The 21,161-nt window shown below is 48.9% G+C and overlaps 1 protein-coding gene across 1 annotated transcript; it reads left to right on the plus strand.

Moving 5' to 3' along the window:
- Positions 1 to 13,338: 13,338 nt before the first annotated feature.
- On the plus strand, positions 13,339 to 14,298 carry LOC311216509 (olfactory receptor 14A16-like; the record flags this gene model as incomplete). The annotated part of the gene is made up of 1 exon (XM_084298035.1): positions 13,339 to 14,298. One exon carries the CDS (start codon positions 13,339 to 13,341, stop codon positions 14,296 to 14,298), a length of 960 nt encoding a protein of 319 aa, XP_084154161.1.
- Between the last annotated feature and the right edge of the window lie 6,863 nt (positions 14,299 to 21,161).

Consider the following 21,161-nt stretch of genomic DNA (forward strand, 5'->3'; position numbering starts at 1 on the left):
GGGTGATCTCTAGGGTAAGGGCCAGCACATGGGTTTGGAGAGGCTGTCTGACTGTCTCAAGGACATGTGCTGCATACAAGTACAGCAGGAGAGCAGGAAGCTCACATGGCTGCTGGCTCATGCTTCCATCAATGTAAACCCTGACACAGGATCCCAGCCTTGCTTTCCAAGACTCTCTTCACACAGGGCAAGGGCATTAAGAGATTGGCAGGTTAAGGCACCAGTCCTTCTTCAGTCACTGTTCAGGCCAGGTGGTGCACCAGGAAGCCATGGACATGTGGTTCTGCATAATGAGTACAAGTTAGGGTACCCACAGTCCAGTTCTTGTCTTGGATGAGATGAACACCAGTATTTGAGGCAACTTCTAGACAAGGTCAGCTTCCATCTGACCTCTCCTCATCCCTCCTCTCACCTCTCCAGCTCTTCCTGGCTGTCTCCCCATGCTGCCCATGTGGCCCTGAGCTGGTGGTGCTATGAGCCGACCAAGCAGGCTGTGGTGCCCAAAAGGTGACTGCACACTGGCTGTGCTGCACACGGTGGAAAGTAGGCCCAGCTGGATTGGGATCACCGCTGCTAACCTCTCACTCTGGGTTCAATATCTGTGTCAGATGCTCAGAAAGATTAGGAAACCTTTCCAAGGACTCTAGGGGTTTCCAGGTATCTTTACAAATCCAGGCAGTTGCACTTCCTCGAGGATGAGAGGAACCACTGTAATGGATTTATATGGCAAGGTTTTGGCAGCAGGGGGCCATAGGGGTGGCTTCTGTGAGAAGACTCTAGAAGCAGCCCCATGTTAGGTTAGGGCCGTGCTGCTGACCAGAGCCGTGCCAATAAGTGATGTTGTTTGTGCCTCTGTGAGAGCATATTTAAGAAAGGGAAAACAAACAAACAACAACAGCAACCATACTGCCAAACAGCAGCTGGGAGAGTGAGGGGAGTGAGAAACAGCCTTACAGGCGCCAAGGTCAGTGAAGAAGGAGGGAGAGAGGTGCTCCAGGCACCGGAGCAGAAGTCCCCTGCAGCCTGTGGTGAGGACCATGGTGAAGCACTGTCCCTCTGCAGCCCATGGAGTACCATGGTGGAGCAGGGTTCCACGCTGCAGCCCGTGGGGGAGACCACGGTGGAGCAGGTGATGGAGGCTGAGGTATGTGGAGGACCTCTGCTGGAGCAGATTCTGGGCCTGACCTGTAGCCCGTTGGAGAGGAACCCACGCAGGAGCAGGTGACTTGGCAGGAGCTGCTGCCTGTTGGGGACCCCGGTTGGAGCAGTTTTCTCCTGAGGGAAGGACCCCGTGGTATGGACCCATATCTGGAGCAGTTCTTGAAGAACTGCTGCCTGTGTGAAGCCCATGCCAGATCAGTTCACCAACGACTGCATCCTGTGGGAGGGATCCCACAGCACAGGGGACGGGAGTGATCGAGAAGGAGCGGCGGAGACAAAGTGCTATAGACTGACCACAATCCCCATTCCCTCATTCCCCTGCACCACTCGGGGAGGAGGTGGAAGAGGGTGGATGGTGGGGAGGCATTTTTGGTTTCTTTCCTGTGTTTCTCACTTCTCTAGCTTGTTAGTAATAGGCAATAAATCTTACTATCTTCCTACTCTGAGTCTGTTTTGCCCATCACGATAATTGTTGAGTGATCCCCCTGTCTTTATCTCAACCCTTGAGCCATTTTCATTGCATTTTCTCCCCCTTTCCGCTTGAGGAGGGGGAGTGAAAGAGTGGCTGTGGTAGAGCTTGGCTGCCCACCCAAGTAAAACCACCACATGTCTCACCACCCTCATGGTGAGGAAATGTTTCCTAATGTCCAGATTTAACTGCCCCTGGTGCAGCTTTATGCCATTCCTTTGGGCCTGAGGATGACTTGAATCCTTTTTCAGACCCACCTTCCCTGTGCCCGCTGGATCCACATTTCCTCTGTGGAGACTGCAGACATCTCATTTGCCTATAGAAGCCGAGATACCAAAAAGACACTATGAGAGAGTCAGCTCAGTCCCAGTGGCACACATATTTTATAGGGGCTACAGGGAAAGATGGCAGGTTGATGTTTCAGATGAAATGAGACAAAGCCAAAAGCGTGTCGGAACATCACAATGGTACTTAACAACAACAAAAGCAACAACAATAATAATAATATAATAATAACAAAATCATAGAATCATAGAATCATAGAATATCCTGAGTTGGAAGGGACCCTTAAGGATCATCAAGTCCAACTCTTATGCACAGGATTGTCATGAATATACTGTGAGTCATTTGTGGAGACAGATGAGAAGTTTACCATCAGTGAAAACTCTCAATAAAATCACTTTGTTCAGTGCAACTTTCAGCTCCTGGTTTCTCATGCTGTAGATGAAGGGGTTCACTGCTGGGGGAACCACTGAGTACAGAACTGCCACAACCAGGTCTAGGGATGGGGAGGAGATGGAGGGGGGTTTCAGGTAGGTAAAAATGACAGTGCTGAGAAACAGGGAGACCACGGCCAGGTGACAGAGGCACGTGGAAAAGGCTTTGTGTCAGCCCCGCTCAGAGGTCATCCTCAGCACGGCCCTGATAATCTGAACATAGGAGAGCACAATGAATACAAAACATCCAAAGTCGATGAAAACATTACCCATAAGAACCCAAACTTCACTAAGGAAGGTCTGTGAACAGGAGAGCTTAAGGGTCTGGGGAATTTCACAGAAGAACTGGTCCACAGCATTGCCTTGGCAGAGGGGCAGGGAAAATGTACTGGCCGTGTGCAGGACAGCACTGAGAACCCCACTGCCCCAGGCAGCTGCTGCCATCTGGGCACAAGATCTGCTACCCAAAAGGCTCCCATAGTGCAGGGGCTTGCAGATGGCAACGTAGTGGTCATAGGACATGACAGTGAGAAGAGAATGCTCTGCTGAAAACAAGAAGACAGTCAGAAAGACCTGGGCAGCACATCCTGCATAGGAAATGGCCCTGATGTTCCAGAGGGAATTGGCCATGGCTTTAGGGAGAGTGGTGGAGATGCAGCCCAGGTCAATCAGGGCAAGGTTGAGGAGGAAGAAGTACATGGGCGTGTGGAGGTGGTGGTCGCAGGTTATGGCAGTGAGAATGAGGCCGTTGCCCAGGAGGGCAGCCAGGTAGATGCCCAGGAAGAGCGCAAAGTGCAGGAGCTGCAGCTCCCGTGTGTCTGCGAATGGCAGGAGGAGGAACTGCTGCTGGAGCTGCTTTTGGACATTTGAGTCCTTTGGGCATGGGGACCTGTCTGAGGAAGAAAGTACAGCAAGATATTATGCCAGACTCTGTGAGGAAAACTCTATTTCTTGTACAAACCTGGGAATAGTGTGCTGAGGTCAAAATAATCCAATTTCAATGTGCAGATCTCCAAACTCCTGTTTGGAGTTGGGGATCTGCACAAGCTGGGGATCGTATCAGTTCTCCCCACGTAGAAAGAGACAGACAGATCACTACAGCTGACCTAGTTGAGATGTCCAGTAGCATTTCCATGCCCTTAACTCTCACGTGTCTTCTCCATGCATAGCACAGAGCTGCTATGGCAGAGCTGTGCCCTGGTGGAGGACAGCCTGCAGCCCAGCACAACACTTGCAGGAAAAGAGTGGAATGCCCTAAACATGGGGTGACCTGAACACAGAGACAGCTCATTCACAGCCCCACACACAGCATTTCCACAACCCTACACATCAGGAAAGGACATGGATGCTTTTCCTCCATTGACATATCTGTATGGCAGAACATGCAGGATATGTGTCTGAGCTGCACCTGAATTATCCTCTACATCGCTGACTCCAAAGGCAACTCATGAACAAGTTCCTACGCAATTGTGGCTAGACGTCTATGCTGGGGGAAGGGAAGAGTCCAAGGGGCTGTACTGTGGAAGGCATCAGCAATGCACGGATGGCAGGGAGGTGCCCAAATCGCCTCTGCCATGGAGATACTGGGAGCAGCTCCCTCTCACCCCCTGCCCATGGCTCTGCTGTCTGCATCTGTCCCTGCCTGCAGCTCACATCCCCCATCCCACCCGCTGGGTGCTCAGCTCTGCCCTGCAGACACCTCCTGGCAGCAGGGCTCTGCCCAGGGGCAGCTCACTGGGGGCACATCCTAGAGCCTAGCTCACACAGACAATGCTGACACTGCATGTGAGGTGGTGGAGCTTACTATGGGCTGAGGGGCAGGAGAGGGACTTACTGGGGGTCCTTGTAACCTTCTTAGGAAGCCTTACAAGTATTCCTATTTTTAGGAATAACATCATATATTTCTATTTCCACTGAGCCAAAAAGAGAAAGCTGAAAGCAGAGGCTAAGGAAAGATGAGAGTGAAGTTCCCTTTGAAATTCCCTTGGTGTGCTGTGGAGCTGTGAGCAGGCTGACCCAGGCAGCAGCCTCCCACCAGCAGCAGGACCCTGCCCTGCCAGGAGGGCTCCTTCCACCCACAGCTTCTCCCCGCAGTGCCCTGGGCAGCTCCCCGGGCAGGCTGAGTGCTGAGCCTGGCAGGCGGCAGAGGCCCTGGCCCGGCACACAGCCCCTGGGACACAGCAGGGACCCTGCTCTGCACCACAGCCCTGGCCACCCCTTTCAGCAACCTGGCTGCAGAACCTGCTGCCAGCCTGTGACACGAGAGCACTCAGGGCCTGGCCTTTCTGCATTCTCCTTCTGCCACAGGCTTACCCTGTAATGTGCTGCAAGCATTCATTCCCCATCGAGCTTTTAGTATCCCCTCAATTCACACAGCCCATAACCTCTATCTCCCTTCTCTCCCCTCCCAGTGCCAGCCACAGGCAGTGCCCCCAGCCCTGCTGCGCTATGCAGAGGAGCTGCTCCTGGGCAGAGCTGTCTCTCTGCAGCGCTGCCCGCTTGCTAGGAGCTCCCCTTGGGCCCAGGAGCCCGGCCCAGCTCAGCAGCAGAGGCCCAGCCCAAGGCCTCCCTTGCTCTGCCCCCCACCAGGCTCCCTGCACATGGCCCTGGGGCTGCAGGGGAACCTGCTGGCAAACAGCCTGAAGGAATCCCTGGGGCTCCAGCCCTCACCTGGCACACACACTTCTTCACACCAGGGTCATTTCTCCTTACAGAAAACCAATTAAGTGTAACAATCACAGCTTCTTGTCCCAGTATCAGTTTGGACATGAAATCATGGTCAGGGACTGATCTCCTTCATCCCCACTTAAGGAAGGAATTCAGCAGAGTCAGTCAAGGCATCTCATGCTGATTGTTATTCCTGGGGCTGGAAAGGGATCTCAGCTCCCTCCCATATCTGCCACAGACCCACAGGAGCTGGGATTCCTCAGGCCTCAGTTCAGGAGTCCACAACATAGGCACCTTAATGCGAATTACTGAGCCACAGTAGCTCCTTAGTGGAGATGGAGGACAGGCAGGAGCTGTTCAGATGGAAATACCTGGTGAAATTTGAGGTTGATCCTCTGGTCTGATGGGGCATTCCTCAGGCCAACTGAAATGGCAGCAGATGCCACATGGAGGACAACTGAACCTGTCCCTACTCCTTATGTGCAGGACAGCCTGCAAAGGCTCTCAGCAGAGCAAAAGGAGTCATGTGTCACAGGGAGAGCTAAACCTATTCTGTTCTCTTTTAAATGTTCTCTTTTTCCTTTCTGTTCTACACGACCCCTGGCTGTAATGGCTGTTGTGTCTCGGACATCTCCACAGGGCCTCAGCTCTCAGCAGCAAGGTCTCCCTGCCCTTTGTGCCTTGAGGCAGGACTCTGCAGGGGTACAACAGGTGGTGGGTGGGGATAAAATCTGTGGTTACTTTGCAAACTACACCCTTAACAGTCCATGGGACCTAGGGGCCTGCATCCAAAGGTACAGGGAGAGTGTCCTGGCCTGGAGGTACTGGCTCCTTATGATCCCAGGAAGGGATCGGACAGCAGCATTCAGGTGCTGTAAGAGATCACTTAACTGCTCTTAGAGCTAAGACTATAAGGAGAGAAGACTATAGACGATCTATTGAATTTGGTGTGACTTCATTCTAGACACAATACTCCAGATTGTCTCAGATCTCCATTACATATTTGCACTGACCCGATGGGATTATTAAAGGGTGAACAAATTTTGCTGATCAGTCCTTGGCTCTGCAGTTGATGAATCAGCATATATATGGGAATCTGGGAATCTTGGGTGGTGCCATATTGCCACTGGTGCACCATTTGGGTAGCTACTGGCACTTCGACCCTCAGCAACCCCACAATTGAAGGATCCTGTGAGGCACTGGGCAAGGTAGAAAACAGTTGAATGTGCATAAATCACCATAAATCACCTCCAGCATAGCCAATTCCTTCAGATATGGGCTGCCTCTCTCCCTGGTGGTCTATTTGCCTGGGTGACATACAACATCTTCCTTGAAGGGATACCTTTCCTTTACACTTGACAGGAGTTACCTCAAGAGAGGGAGGATTTGTGCCCCCTTTCCAATTGCTTTGTCAATGCCCCCTTCCCTGGAGAGGGATCCCAGCTGCTTGGCTTCCCTGCCCTCTAATTCCAGGCTACCAGCCCTGTTATCCCAGTATCGGAGCAGCCAGGTGACAATGTGCTGGCCTAGATGATGGCTGAAATCTAATCACACATCTCACAGCTCCCCAAGGAATGGTGATCAGGAGCTTACTGCTCCTTTTATGGTATCTCTGTCTTCATCCACCTTTTCCTGTGATGGCTCTACGTGGGAGGAGCATGCCTCGTCTTCTTCCTCCTTCCCTGTATGAGTAGGAGCTTCTTTCCTAGCTAAACAAGCTGATTTTGTCTCTCCTGTTTCTTCTCATATGTATGTATGAGTGATAGAGGCACAGGTTGCTTCTCTGGCCCAGTCGCAGGGATTGGAGTTGTGTAGATTGCAACTCAGTAAGCATAGGCCAAGCCCCAGCACATTGCAGTGATTTCTCCCTCTTTGGAATCGCCAGGGTGATGACACTCCTTTTTCAAGCATTCTGCCTTTTTATTTATTTATTTATTTATTTATTTATTTATTTATTTATTTATTTATTTATTTATTTATTTTTATGATTCTGCACTTCTTCAGGGGTGAAGTTAGAAAGCATTGGAGGTACCCACAGTTCTAAGTGCCTGCCCATATTCTCCCACACACCCTGCCCCTCATAATTATCCTGCCTCAGGGCAGATCATTGTGTGGCATTCTGAAATAGTTTACTCTGACCTTAAACAAAACCTGAAACACATTCAGGACACATAACAATACGTACAGGCTGGTTTGAACATTCCAAGGATTCCACGTTTTGAAGAGCTATTGTAACTAGCTGTGGGGAGAAGAAGTGTCCCCCCTCATCCCTTCCATAGATTGGCTCCCCGAGGAGAAAAGTAAAGACTGTTAATTATAAATAGTTTCTGAGAGAAAGTTCCTCAGGCATGGAGGTGACAGCAATGCTGAGTACAACTACCAGATTTGTCTCATGACCAGTAATTTTATCACAACATAAGGCAGTGTTAGGCCGTAGAGTAAACTAACAACCATAAACCAGCCCTCACAAAAGATAAACAGCACAACAGGGAACACACACAATATGTAATGTGCTACCCAACACAGTTCTGAGACCAAACACGACTACTACACCAACAAAAAATGAACATTGTGGTCAGCAACTATGAAGCTGATATACTGCTTCTAACAACTTTATTTTAACATGATCCAGTCATATCTGTCATTATCTGAGCCCTTTATGGCCCCACGTAGGATTAATCACAGAATCACAGAATTTCTAGGTTGGAAGAGACCTCAAGATCATCGAGTCCAACCTTGGACCTAACACTAACAGTTCCCACTAAACCATATCCCTAAGCTCTACATCTAAACGTCTTTTCTAGACTTCCAGGGATGGTGACTCCACCACTTCCCTGGGCAGCCTGTTCCAATGCCTAACAACCCTTTCAGTAAAGAAGTTCTTCCTAACATCTAACCTAAAACTCCCCTGGCTCAACTTAAGCCCATTCCCCCTCGTCCTGTCACCAAATTCATTTGGGAAGAAGGGCATCCCACAGGAGGGCAGAGATTGACCATCAAGGAGCAGTGGAAACAATGTCATGGACTGACAGCAATTCCCAATTCTCCTGTTCCACCCAGGAGAAGTAGTTACAAGAGGCTGGATGGGGGGAATGGTGTTTATACACAGAATCACAGAATCACAGAATCACCGAATCACAGAATCACAGAATTTCTAGGTTGGAAGAGACCTCAAGATCATCGAGTCCAACCTCTGACCTAATGCTAACAGTCCCCACTAAACCATATCCCTAAGCTCTACATCTAAACGTCTTTTAAAGACTTCCAGGGATGGTGACTCAACCACTTCCCTGGGCAGCCTGTTCCAATGTCTCACAACCCTTTCAGTAAAGAAGTTCTTCCTAACATCCAACCTAAAACTCCCCTGGTGCAACTTAAGCCCATTCCCCCTCGTCCTGTCACCAGGCACGTGGGAGAACAGACCAACCCCCACCTCTCTACAGCCTCCTTTAAGGTATCTGTAGAGAGCAATAAGGTCGCCCCTGAGCCTCCTTTTCTCCAGGCTGAACAAGCCCAGCTCCCTCAGCCGCTCCTCGTAGGACTTGTTCTCCAGGCCCCTCACCAGCTTCGTCGCCCTTCTCTGCACCCGCTCAAGCACCTCGATGTCCTTCTAGTAGCGAGGGGCCCAAAACTGAACACAGTACTCGAGGTGCGGCCTCACCAGAGCCGAGTACAATTACCAGTCCCATTTGTTTAAGAGCAGCTGCCAGAGCATTTTCCTGTTGCAGGGAAAATATCTCCTTCTGGGCTAGCAAAATATCATCCATGTAATGGTAAATTATCGTTTTGGGCCATGCGCGGCGAGTTGGTTGAAGTGCCGCATCAACATAGAGCTGACATAAGGCAAGTGAATTACGCATGCCCTGAGGTAATACAGTCCTTCACAATTTATGGTAGGGAGTGTAAGAGCAAACCTCTGTTTATCATTTTCATGTAATGCAATTGTAAAAAAGCAGTCTTTAAGATCTACAATTAACAATTTCCACCCTTCTGGTATCATAGCAGGATTAGGTAACCCAGGTTGCAGTGCTCCCATAGCACACATTTGACTATTAACTGCTCGTAAGTCGTGTATCAAACGGTATTTCCCTGATTTTTTGGGAATCACAAAAACCGGAGTATTCCAAGGGCTTGTTGACAGTCTCAGATGCCCTTGTTGATACTGTTCCTGTACTAATTTATGAGCATGTAAAAGACTTTCCCGTTTTAGTGGCCACTGTTCAACCCACACAGGTTCATCAGTTTTCCATTTAAGTGGGATTGGGAAAGTCCGAGCAATGGCCACACCTAAAAATTTTGATGATTTGTCGTGAGAACCGCTCCCATTTGGGCAAGGATATCTCGCCCTATTAACGCTTGTACTCCCTCAGGCAGTGATAAGATGGATACACTGCAATTTACCACCTTATCACCTATTGTCCATTGCAGCACTGGTGATCGACGAGCAAGAATCATACCTCCTACTCCTGAAACCGTGGCACTAGACTCAAATGTAGGCCAATGTGACGGCCAATCTTTTGTGCTAATTATCGATACATCAGCACCAGTATCCAACAATGCCTCAATTTGTATTTTTTCATCCTTTAAGCACACAGCGACCTTTTGTCGTGGTCTTTGATGCATACCAAGTGTCAACAGCACCACTTTTCCCGTGGAGCCAAATGCTCCCTGTCCTCGATACTTTCCAGATTCTGGTGCTAACGATTCAGCAAGATGAGGCAATGGGATTAATTGTGCTATTTTTGTGCCCTGCGGCACATGAATTGGAGGGAACATTGCAGAAACCATAACTTGTATTTCCCCAAGGTAGTCCTTATCAATAAGTCCAATTAATATTTGTAATCCATTCATAGTGGCAGACGATCTCCCTATTAATAGAGCTCCCACGGGTTCACCATTAATAATAATTGGTCCAAAAACTCCTGTCCTTACCCTGGTGGGTCTCGAATCCAATAAAGTCACGTCGACTACTGTTGCCAAATCCAGGCCGAGGCTCCCTCTGGTGGCTGGTCGCAGAAAAGGGGAGTCGCTGCAGATGGTGCCGGTGCTGTTGCTGCCGTTGTCGCAAAAGCCGCTTTTTGTGTCGTCGCGGGGTGGCTCTTCCCGCTGCTCCAGCCGTTTCCCGACGCACCTCGTCGGCATGCCGAAGTGCTATGAGTATTTGATTGACAGTTCTGGCACCACACTGATTCTGTTTTACACTCCCGTCTGATGTGTCCCGCAATACCACACCGAAAACAACGGCGCTGCGGTGCCGATCCTCGGCCATTAGAACATCCTCCGGGGGTTTGCAAAGGTGCAAGGGCGGCAAGCACTTTAGACTGCTCCTTCATGTTGTCACCTAATTGTTTTACTGCTTTTACTAACATAGCCTGTGGACCTACAGGTACCTGAGACATTCTTTCCAATCCTTCCTCTATTGTCCAAGTACTTGGCAATGTAGCTAATATACTTCGAGTTGAAGGGTTACAATTTTGGAGTGCACATTGCTTTAATATAGTGCCTTTAAGATAATCGGGAACTCCCGCGGCTTGTATTGCATTTGCCACTCGATCGATAAACAACCCGAATGGTTCCTCCCTACCCTGTTTAATTCCCATGTAGGACGGTATTCCCCCTGGTTCTCTAATTTGTTCTAATGCCCTTCTGGCTAGATTCATGGATACCTTAGCTTTGTCCGGTCCCAAAAGTGCCTGCGCCTCTGTTCTAAAATATGGTCCCATACCCATTAATTCGTCTAATGTAACACCATACAGGGGATCTCCAGGCGCTCGTATCATCGCTACTGCCTCTTGGCAGACACTGTGCCAATGTGCATTAAACAAAAGTTGTTGATGCTGTGTTAAGATTAATTTCATTGTGCTGCGAATATCTCCTGGGAGTAAAATATTTGTTCCCCAAATATAGTCTAACATTTGACGAGCAGGTTCTCCTTTTAGTCCAGACTCATTTACTGTAGATCGTAATTGTGTCAATAATTTCCAATCCAAATTAGTCAACTGAGCCTGTACATTTCCCTGTGCATCTGGAGTTGAGTACACCACCGGGAAAGCTGTTGTTATCTGTGCTGCTATCTCGATATTCCCGTCCTTCATTGCCTCATGAGCTATTCTTTTCCATGTCTCCTCCCTATCCTGTAAATTGGATTTAAATGGATTTGTCGAAAATGAATTTGTTCCCGATTCCCCACCCACCCTTTCTCCATTCTCTAATTGTGCGGGTGGGGCTGTCGGTGGCTGTGAAGGTTCTTCTTCCCCTGATACGGGTACAGACGTTTCCCAGCCACCCGAGGTCCCCTGTGGAATTATAACTGTTCTATATGATGGTGGAGAGGGGTAAGACTCTTCCTCAGCTCTTTGTTGAGTAGAGGAAGCAGCAGAAGTCCCCCCATTCTGACTGGATGATCCTAATTGCTCTGTTACGGCAGCAGCTATTTTTTGTTCAGCTTGGTGTGTTGCTAATGCATTAGTTATCGCCCTCCATGGCTTCATTAATTTTCTTGCTACCTTGTTATCACTAATCACCTCATCAAATAGTTTGTCCCCGAACTTCCTCCACTCTGCTTGTTCAAACACCATATCAGGATTTAAAAAACAACCCTTAGCTACCCCATAAGCTAATAACTCTGGCAATTCCTTTTTACAATATATACACTGTGTGCTCCGCTTTTCTAAAAAGCATTTGAGCAAATCATACGCCGCTTGCCTCTCCATACCTTTATATGCGTCGGTACCGTTGCAGCCTTTGCAAGACCTCGGCGGCGCTTTCCGGCGGGACCCTCTATGGGCTCGTCCCGGGTGCGAGGACTCTCTTTCCGAGCTGCGGGTGCGGGGATTTCAAGTTTTCGTCCCTTTCACCTTTCAGGCCTCGGGTGCGGAGATTCAACAATTTTTAATCCTTTTCACCTCCTGAGCTGTGTTGCAGGACCGGTTCCCGTATCCCGTCCAACCGTGGCTCGCAGGTTCAACTCCAGCCGAGTCCCTGTTCCCGTTCAGATCGATCCCTGTTCGGGCGCCATTTGTTGTCGACGGGAGGAAGACACAGACGCTCAATATGAGTGAACAGTGAACTTCAACTTTAATGGATAGCTCAGTCGCCTTTTATCTAGTTCGAAACTCATAAATATTCCTAAACTAAACTTAGGATTGGCTAACATTTTCCCGCGCTTTGCAGTTGCTACCGTCCTGCCCCAGGGGGTCTACCCAATCGCCTAAGGGCATCGTGTTCTTGATCCTGATTGGCTCTCAGCCACCTGTGTACGTGCCCAGACCCATGTAAGCTAAGTACGGTACTTTATTAGCTTATTGCCTCCCAACTGCCCAACATTCACATGTCCCACTTCACTTAACCATTCCTCAACACTCCCTCACTCTGCTCTGAGCCACAGGGAATCCCTTTGCCTCTCAGGTCTCACAGCCATTCACTGTGAGTGCAGTAGAAATGCTCAGGATTTCTGACTTCTGAGAAAACTGGGCATGAAGAGTGGGAAGAGAATGTGTATTAAACATTGTCCCTAAAACTCCTTTCTGCCAACTGCATTATGTAGCACCGGAATGCAAATGTTAACATGCTGACATGAAGATGATCAGCATACCTCTCCTTCGAAGAACAGCTGAGAGAGCTGGGGCTGAGCAGGGTGACCTCGCTGCAGCTTTTCCGTACTTAAAGGGGTCTTATAAAAAAAAAAAAAAAAGATGGAGAGCTACTTTTTGATCAATCAGATAATGACAGGTTCAGGGGAATGGCTTTAAACTAAAAGAGGGGAGATTTATATTAGAGATTCGGAGGGAATTTTTCACTCGAGGGAGGCGAGGTACTGAAACATATTGCCCAGATAGGCTGTGAATGTCCTGCTCCTAGAGGTGTTCAGGACCAGGTTGGATGAGGTCCTGGGCATCGTGATCTAGTGGGTAGCATCCCTGCCCATGGCAAGGCATCTGGAACTAGATTATCTGTAAGGTCTCTTCCAACCCGAGCCATTCTGTGATACTGTTCCTTTTTGTGTAAGAAGGGATTTCATAAGACAAAATCTGAAAATAAAACCTTGCCCTCCTGCCATGTTCCTGTGTACTCCCTGCACTGGTCAAGACTGATTCCCTTACGAGACCAGAACCAGAGCCCCCTGTTCCTCATTTGAGACTGAACCTTAAAAATGAAGCTCATGTCATGGAGCTAAACCAAAGATTTCAGCAGAGAAGCAAAAAGCATTTGAGTATGGCAGGGGAGGTCTAAAAGGAATGGCATAGGCTTCACTCAGAGAAACCTGTCCTAACATGTCGTTGTCTTTTACTGCCTGTACAGATCTCCATACTCAACAGGCAGCACATGTCCAACAGCAGCTCCATCACCGAGTTCCTCCTCCTGCCATTTGCAGACACACGGGAGCTGCAGCTCCTGCACTTTGTGCTCTTCCTGGGCATCTACCTGGCTGCCCTCCTGGGCAACGGCCTCATCCTCACCTCTGTAGCCTGTGACCACCACCTCCACACCCCCATGTACTTCTTTCTCCTCAACCTCGCCCTCCTCGACCTGGGCTGCATCTCCACCACTGTCTGCAAAGCCATGACCAATTCCCTCTGGAACACCAGGACCATTTCCTATGCAGGATGCGTTGAACAGGAATTTCTGTTTGTCTTTTTAATGTCATCGGACTGTTCCCTTCTTACCATCATGTCCTATGACCGCTACGTTGCCATCTGCAAGCCCCTGCACTACAGGACCCTCCTGGACAGGAGAGCTTGTGCCCAGATGGCAGCATCTGCCTGGGGCAGTGGCTTTCTCAATGCTGTACTGTACACTGCCAATGCATTTTCACTGCCCCTCTGCAGAGAAAATGCTGTGGACCAGTTCTTCTGTGAAATCCCCAAGATCCTCAAGCTCTCCTGCTCACATTCCTACTATAGGGATCTTGCACTTCTCACATTTAGTAGTCTTCTGTTCTTGGGTTGTTTTGTTTTCATTGTTCTCTCCTATGTTCAGATCTTCAGGACTGTGCAGAGGATGCCCTCTGAGCAGGGACGGCACAAAGCCTTTTCCACATGTGTCCCTCATTTGGTCGTGGTCTCTTTGTTAATCACCACTGGTGTGTTTGCCTACCTGAAGCCCCCTTCTATCTTTTCTCCAGCCCTGGACCTGGTGGTGGCAGTTCTTTACTCTGTGGTTCCCCCAGCACTGAACCCCCTCATCTACAGCATGAGGATGCAAGCACTAAAGGATGCTATTGTGAAAGTGCTTTTATGGACATTTTTCAGGAATCATAAATGTCCCATATCTCTCCAAAGGTGACCCCCTGTATCCATTCAAACCTTGTGTTGCCTTCTTTTGCATTATTATATTTTGTCTTGTTTTCATATTTCATTATTTTTAACTGCTGGTGCTTCTGCTTTTCATCCCTCCCCACCCTCCCCCCAAATCCTTTCACTCCTACCACTGATATTGAGGAAAGAACATGCATTGTGTCAGATGAAGCCCGTCCAAGCCTGTTTAAAAGTGTGTATCAATGAGGACTTTCTTGTAGCAAAGTAATAGCTGCATATAAATTAAATGGGACTTTTTCACTTCCTGATGTCTGAGCTTTTTGTTTAAAGCTCAGTATTGGTGGCATCAACCAAAGGGAAAGTACAAAATCCCAGGTGGGAGCTGGTCTTGGAGATGTCTGGATCCTTCCTCCTGTTGGGATCTGTGGCTGTGTGTGGGGCAGTGGTGCTGGGCCAGCCCAGAGACAGGCCTGTGGACAGGAGCCACAGCACTGTGGCAAGTTCCCACAAAGCCACCACTGCAAAACTACTGCCAGGCCCCAGCCAGGCTGGCCTCTCCCCTCAGTCACAGCAATGATCCCAGGGACCAAGAGACACCTGGGGCAGGATGTAAGGGTGGGCAGCACCAGCCTCAGCGCTCCTGGCATCCCTGGGCAGCACCAGCCCCAGCGCTCCTGGGCACCATGGGCACCAGGACTCAGACCGATTTAAGGTACCACAGAAAAGTTCTCAGAAATACTGCCAGGTATCACATAACTACAGAACGTTTGAGGTTGGAAGGGAGCTCTGGAGGTTTCCTAGGTCAACCCCAAGCAGGATCAGCCTGAGCAGGTTGTCCAACTCCATGTCCAAATGGGATCTGACTGCCTCCAGGGATGAAGCTTCCACAGCTTCTCTGAGCAACCCATGCCACTCATCAACCAAAGTCACAGTATGGAAGTGCTTTCCTGTGTTCAGATGGTAGTACCAATGTTTCGTTTGGTGCCCACTGTCTCACTGGGTGCCAGAGAAAAGACTTGGGCTGCCTTGTCTTTATCTAATATGGATAAGACCCCTCTCACAGATCTCATGGACTTGCCACTCCAGAAGGCAAGGTTGGAAAGAGTGCAGCAAAGAGGGCAGTGAGCAGTGCCTCAGCTCTCCCTATGGCCTTTCCCACCAGGGCCCTCCCTTCATTTAGCAGTGGGTCTGCCTTTTCCCTAGCCTTCCTTTCACTGCTGATGTACTGATTCACTTCTTGTAGAAGTCTTTCTTGTTCTTCATGTTCCTTGACAGATTCAACTCCAGGAGGGCTTTGGCTGGCCTAAGAATAACAATGCTCATAAATTTAACATTGATGACCTAGAGAAACCAATCAGATGGCTTGCTCCCTGCTGTGTTGGTATTCTAGCAGAAATCTGGTTGTTTCAACTTCCTCTGTGAGGAATGGCACTTGCAAACATGAGGCATTTTCCACTTTTCTGAGAAAGGCCATAGCTGCTGCTTCTTCCTTACAGGAGATCTCTAGGTGACAGCAACTACAAGGTCACCCATGTTGGTGTGCCTGCTCATTCAAAGCCATGAACTCTCATCAGCAACACCAGGGCAGAGCTCCTTGCATTGCCGCTGCTCTCCTTTAGAAATGTCTGCTCCCCCTCCGTGCCTTACAAGCCTGTCCACTCCTGGCTGCGCTCCTGTTATGGGCTGTCACACCATCTCTGCTATCCAAAATGAGACCTCTGTAACCACACACAGAACTCTGGTTACTCCTTCTCTTCTACACACTGTACACATCAGTGCCCTGGCACTTCAGGGAGATGCCCAGCAATTCTGATTTGCCAGAAAGGATATCACAGGATCACAAAATTACAAAATGGTTGAGGTCTGGAAGGATGCAATATTGACTCCACATTGCTCTGCTCGTGACTGACTGTAGTGGGTTTACGTGACAAGGTTTTGGTAGCAGGGGGCCATAGGAGTGGTTTCTGTGAGAAGGATCTAGAAGCTGCCCCATGTTTGGTAAGGGCTACATAGTTTTCGACAGCTGAGACAATAAGAGATGTTGTTTTGCGCCTCTGTGAGAGCATATTTAAGACAGGGAAAAAAACGCTGCGCCACACAGCAGCTGGGAGAGTGAAGGGAGTGAGGAACGACCTTGCAGGTGCCAAGGTCAGTGCAGAAGGAGGGGGAGAGGTGCTCCAGGCACCGAAGCAGAAGTCCCCTGCGGCCTGTGGTGAGGACCATGGTGAAGCAGGATGTCCCCCTGCAGCCCATGGAGTACCACGGAGGAGCAGGGTTCCATGCTGCAGCCCGTGGAGGAGACCACAGTGGAGCAGGTGACCTGGCAGGAGCTGCTGCCTGTGGGGGAGCCAGGTTGGAGAAGTTTCCTCCTGAGGGATGGACCCCATGGTACGGACCCATATCTGGAGCAGTTCTGGAAGAGCTGCTGCCTCTGGGAAGCCCACGCCGGATCAGTTCATCAAGGACTGCATCCCGTGGGTGGGACCCCACAGCACAGGGGACGAGAGTGACCGAGAAGGAGCGGCAGAGAAGAAGTGCTGTAGACTGACCATAACCCCCATTCCCCCGTTCCCCTGCGCCGCTCGGGGGGAGGAGGTGGAAGAGGGTGAATGGGGGGTGAAGGTGCTTTAGGTTTCTTTCCTTTGTTTCTCACTTCTCTAGCTTGTTAGTAATGAGCAATAAATCTTACTATCTTCTTATGCTGAGTCTGTTTTGCCCGTTACAATAATTACTGCATGATTTTCTCGTCCTCATCTCAACCCTTGAGCCCTTTTCACATATTTTCTCCCCATTCCTCTTTGAGGAAGGGGAGTGAGAGAGCGGCTGTGGTGGAGCTCGGCTGCCCACTCGAGTGGAACCAAGACACTGACCTCCACCTAGACTGTGTGTCACAGGGCTGTGAGCCCAGATGTCCAGGCACTTTTCAGTTCACCTCACTGCCTCCTCATTCTAGTCAAACATCACCAGCTTCTCTATCAGGATCTTATGAGAGACATCTCAAGAGCATTTCTGAGGACAAGGCAGACAATATCCCCTTCTCTCCCCTCACTTACCAAGGCAGTCTTTTCATTGGAGAAGGCTATCAAGTTGGTAAGTCATAAGAAACCCTTGGTGAATCCATGTTGAGCACTCCTGATCACTTTCTTGTCCTCCATGTGCTTGGAAATGTTTTCCAGGATTAGCTGCTCCATCACCTTCCCAGGAACTGAGGAGGGGCTGTCTGGCCTCTAGTTTCCCATGTCCTCCTTCTTGCCTTCCTTGAAGACAGGGGTCATACTTGCCTTCCTCAGCTCTGCTCTGGGCTTAAAAAGGAGGTTCAGGGGAGACCTTATCATACTCTACAATCACTGTAAATGGGGCTATAGTGAAGTTGGGGTTGGTCTGTTTTCCCAAGCACCAAGTGATAAGACAAAAGTGATAAGACTTAAGTTCTGCCAGAGGAGGTTTAGGTTGGATATTAGGAACAATTTCTTCTCTGAAAGAGTTGTGAAGTATTGGAACAGGCTGCCAAGGGAAGTAGTTGAGTCATCTTCCTCGGAGGTCTTTAAAAAACATGAAGATGTAGGGCTACATGGCATGTTTTAATGGTGGACTGGGCAGTGCTAGGTTAAAGGTTGGACTGGATAATCTTAGAGGTCATTTCCAACCTAAATGATTCTATGATTCACTGATAAGTCTGTGCTCTGGGCTTTTGGGTATTGTTTGGAGTCTGCCACTTGTGCCGTAAAGATTTGGCTGGCTCATAAACAGGAAGGATGTGTGAGGGAAGTCCTAGCACAGGACTGGCCATTGCTCGACAGCAAAAAGATAAAAGCAGGATGTATCCAAATTCTCTAACCTTGCTCTCTGCTCTGCTTAGACCTGAGATGTAAAGGTGAAATGTGCCAAGATGTGCATGTCCTGGGAACATAATCTCCCTTCCAAGTGCTGGGAAAAAATGTATTTTTGGAAAGAGTTGCATTTTTTTAATCTTTACATAAAGGGGGATGTCATCATCTTGCTGGTCCATGTACGTGACCTATTTAAAAAAAAAAAAAAAGGTGAGAACTTGTGGACAAGCATAAAAAGTTCTGAAACTGAAGTCTTCTTACAAGTTTATTACATTAAATTAAGGAATTTTCCACATACATTCAATTTGGCCTACAATGTCCTTCAGGACTTGATTCAGTTGCCCACAGAGATGTTGCTGCTGCCTCAAGGATGTCGTGGAACAGCTGAAGCACCCATTTGGGACTGTGAGATATGACACAGGACCTTCTGTCTTTAAAAATACATGTTCAAAGTCCCTTAGAAGACACTCAGAATTAATATCAGTTGGAGTTTGCTGGTATCATTTTATCTGTAGGTAGACAACTAAAAAAAAAACACACAGCAGAAAGAAGAGATTCTTAGATTCTTTCCTATAAGGGTTATTATTATTATTACTATTATTATTACTATTATTACTACTACTACTACTACTACTACTATTATTATTATTATTATTATTATTATTATTATTATTATTATTATTGAAGTCAGTCCCTTTAAGGAGATTCCCGGCATCTCCCTAATGAACCCCACAGGAATTTAAGACTTCGGGAGAATTATGCCCAAAGCCTTGGCTTGTGAGGGAGTTTTGCATGTTGATTCGCCCTCTGCTTCCAAGTTCCTGAACTGCAGATCCTGAAGCAAGTCTCTGAAGAAGTAAAGGACAGAAGCAAGCCCCCAAAAGTTTGAGGGTGTTGGCCAACCTCGATGAGGGCCATCCCAGAAGAGACCACGAGGGAAATAACCAGACAAGGTGCCCATCCCTGGAGATGGTGGAGGAGGAAATCAGAGGCACTGGTTACAGGTGGAAAATCAAATGGAGAAGTTACTCTGAAAGCCCTTGATGTGTTTCACCAAGGGGGATGGCCAAGGCCTGAGCGCATCCCCTGGGAAGGGGGATCCTGCACTTCCTGGGCTGCTCGGGGCTCTGGCAAGGGCAGTGTGATGTGGGGGTGTGCAATTCTGAGTGTAGGACACTGGTAGGACACTTGCCAGGCTCTGTGGGGTTGAGGGGGTAACAAGGCCCTGGGGCAGTAAGGGACCAGTGTCCTCTGGTAAGCCTCAGTGGAAGAGGATGCAGCAGTAGCCCTGAGGCCATCAGTTCCACTGGGGAGGCTTCAGCCCCAAAATGGCCCTTTGCCATCCCCCTCCACAGCCTGTCCCAAATTTTCCTCTACCTGTACTTTCATCCCTGTATACTATTACCACACACTCACTTTCCCAGCTCACTCTGACTCCATGATTGCCAAAGCTGTCCTAATTTCTCTCCATCCTTTCTGGCATTATCTTGAAATAGAACTCTTTATTTTTCTGAGGATTTACCAATACCCATGGTTTCCTCACAAGACATCAGGCTTCTTCCAATGCCTGATCCTAATGGTCCTCTATCAGCCAATACATGTATGTCCCAGACCCACATTTGCTTGAATTGTTTTTGTATTGAATCTCTACATTGCAGGCCAGTACTCCACATCATGCTTCTGGAATGGAAAAGGCCACACTAGATCAGGTATGCCTGTGAAGTGAATGTGGCCCATGGATAAGTGTACACCTCTGAAGGCACACCTGCAAGCACCTGTGGCCGCTGGTAATTCCATGATACAGTAGGTAAAGCTCTGAAGGGACTGTGGCTCATGAATATCATGTTGGAACAGATACACCTCTAAAGTGCTGTGGCCGGTGGACGAGCCCAGGCTGGAGCAGGGGTGAAGGGAGGAGCTCATGGCAATGTCAGATTCTGCGGCATGGTCTGTGCTGTGGTTTAACCCAGCAGGCAGATAAGCACCACGCAGCCATGTTCCACAACAGGAAACACTCGAACCAATAGCAGAGGAGCCTCACAAGGAGCAGTGCAAGTGCAGCAGTGACCTAACCTGAGCTGGCATTGGTGCCCTGTCACTCCATGTAATATATGTCTTCTCCTGTCCTGTGGGGCCACAATAACACATAGAACCCAATTCATGGACTAAATGGACTCCTTGAACATTTTATGAAGATTTCAGAGAGGTGGCCCATAGACTAAGGGAATGATATCTGTGTTTTAATTGCAGGGTGCTGATTAATGAAGACTTATTGGAAAGTCTGGGACCTGTCATGATACAAATGGTACAGAACAAGGGCTGGATATTGTCCTGGTTACTTCTTGGGTGACTTTTTTGGCTCTTAACCCAGCTCAGATAGGTTGTTTTGTTCCTCCACAGAAAGACACAGAATGGATCAGTCAGAACTCCACCTGCATGCCTCGCACAGATGAGGTTTCAGTGTGTACATTTTGTGTGTGTACTTAGGCAAACCTGAGTGAGCACAAATGCCCTCAGCCTGTGTCCGTTCCTCATGCTGTGGGGCATCTCAGATGAGTGCAGAGCAGGGCAATGCACTGCAGGGCTGGGGTGCCTCCCAGAATCTGGGAGAGGCAGCAGGTGCCAGAGGGACACCACAACCACTGCAATGCCCTGCCTTTGGATGTGCAAGGGAAAATCTTGTGCGTTCTTGCCTGTCTGCTGCATCACCTTCCCTTTCTTTCCTGGACTATGTCAGCAAATGTGCCAGAAGGACCAGAGAGCTTTCTGGAGACTTGGAATGACATCAAACCTGTCTTCCAGAAGAGGAGAAAAGAGGGTGGAAAGAATTATGGTTGGTCAGCCTTACCTCAGTCCCTCAGAAGGTGACGGGGCAAGTTTTTCCACAGCCACCTCCAGGCACTTGAAGGACAAAAACAGGATTGCTGAACCCATAGGGGAGGGGAAAGAAAGGGACGCTGTCTACCTGCACCTTGGCCTGTCACTTTGTCTCCCAGAGACTTCTCATAGCCTGATTGATGCTATGTGGACTTATCAAATGGATGAGGCTGTGGGTGGGAAT

The sequence above is a fragment of the Netta rufina genome (assembly GCF_964035555.1).
Source record: "Netta rufina genome assembly, chromosome: 18".
In the NCBI taxonomy this organism is placed as follows: Eukaryota; Metazoa; Chordata; class Aves; order Anseriformes; family Anatidae; genus Netta; species Netta rufina.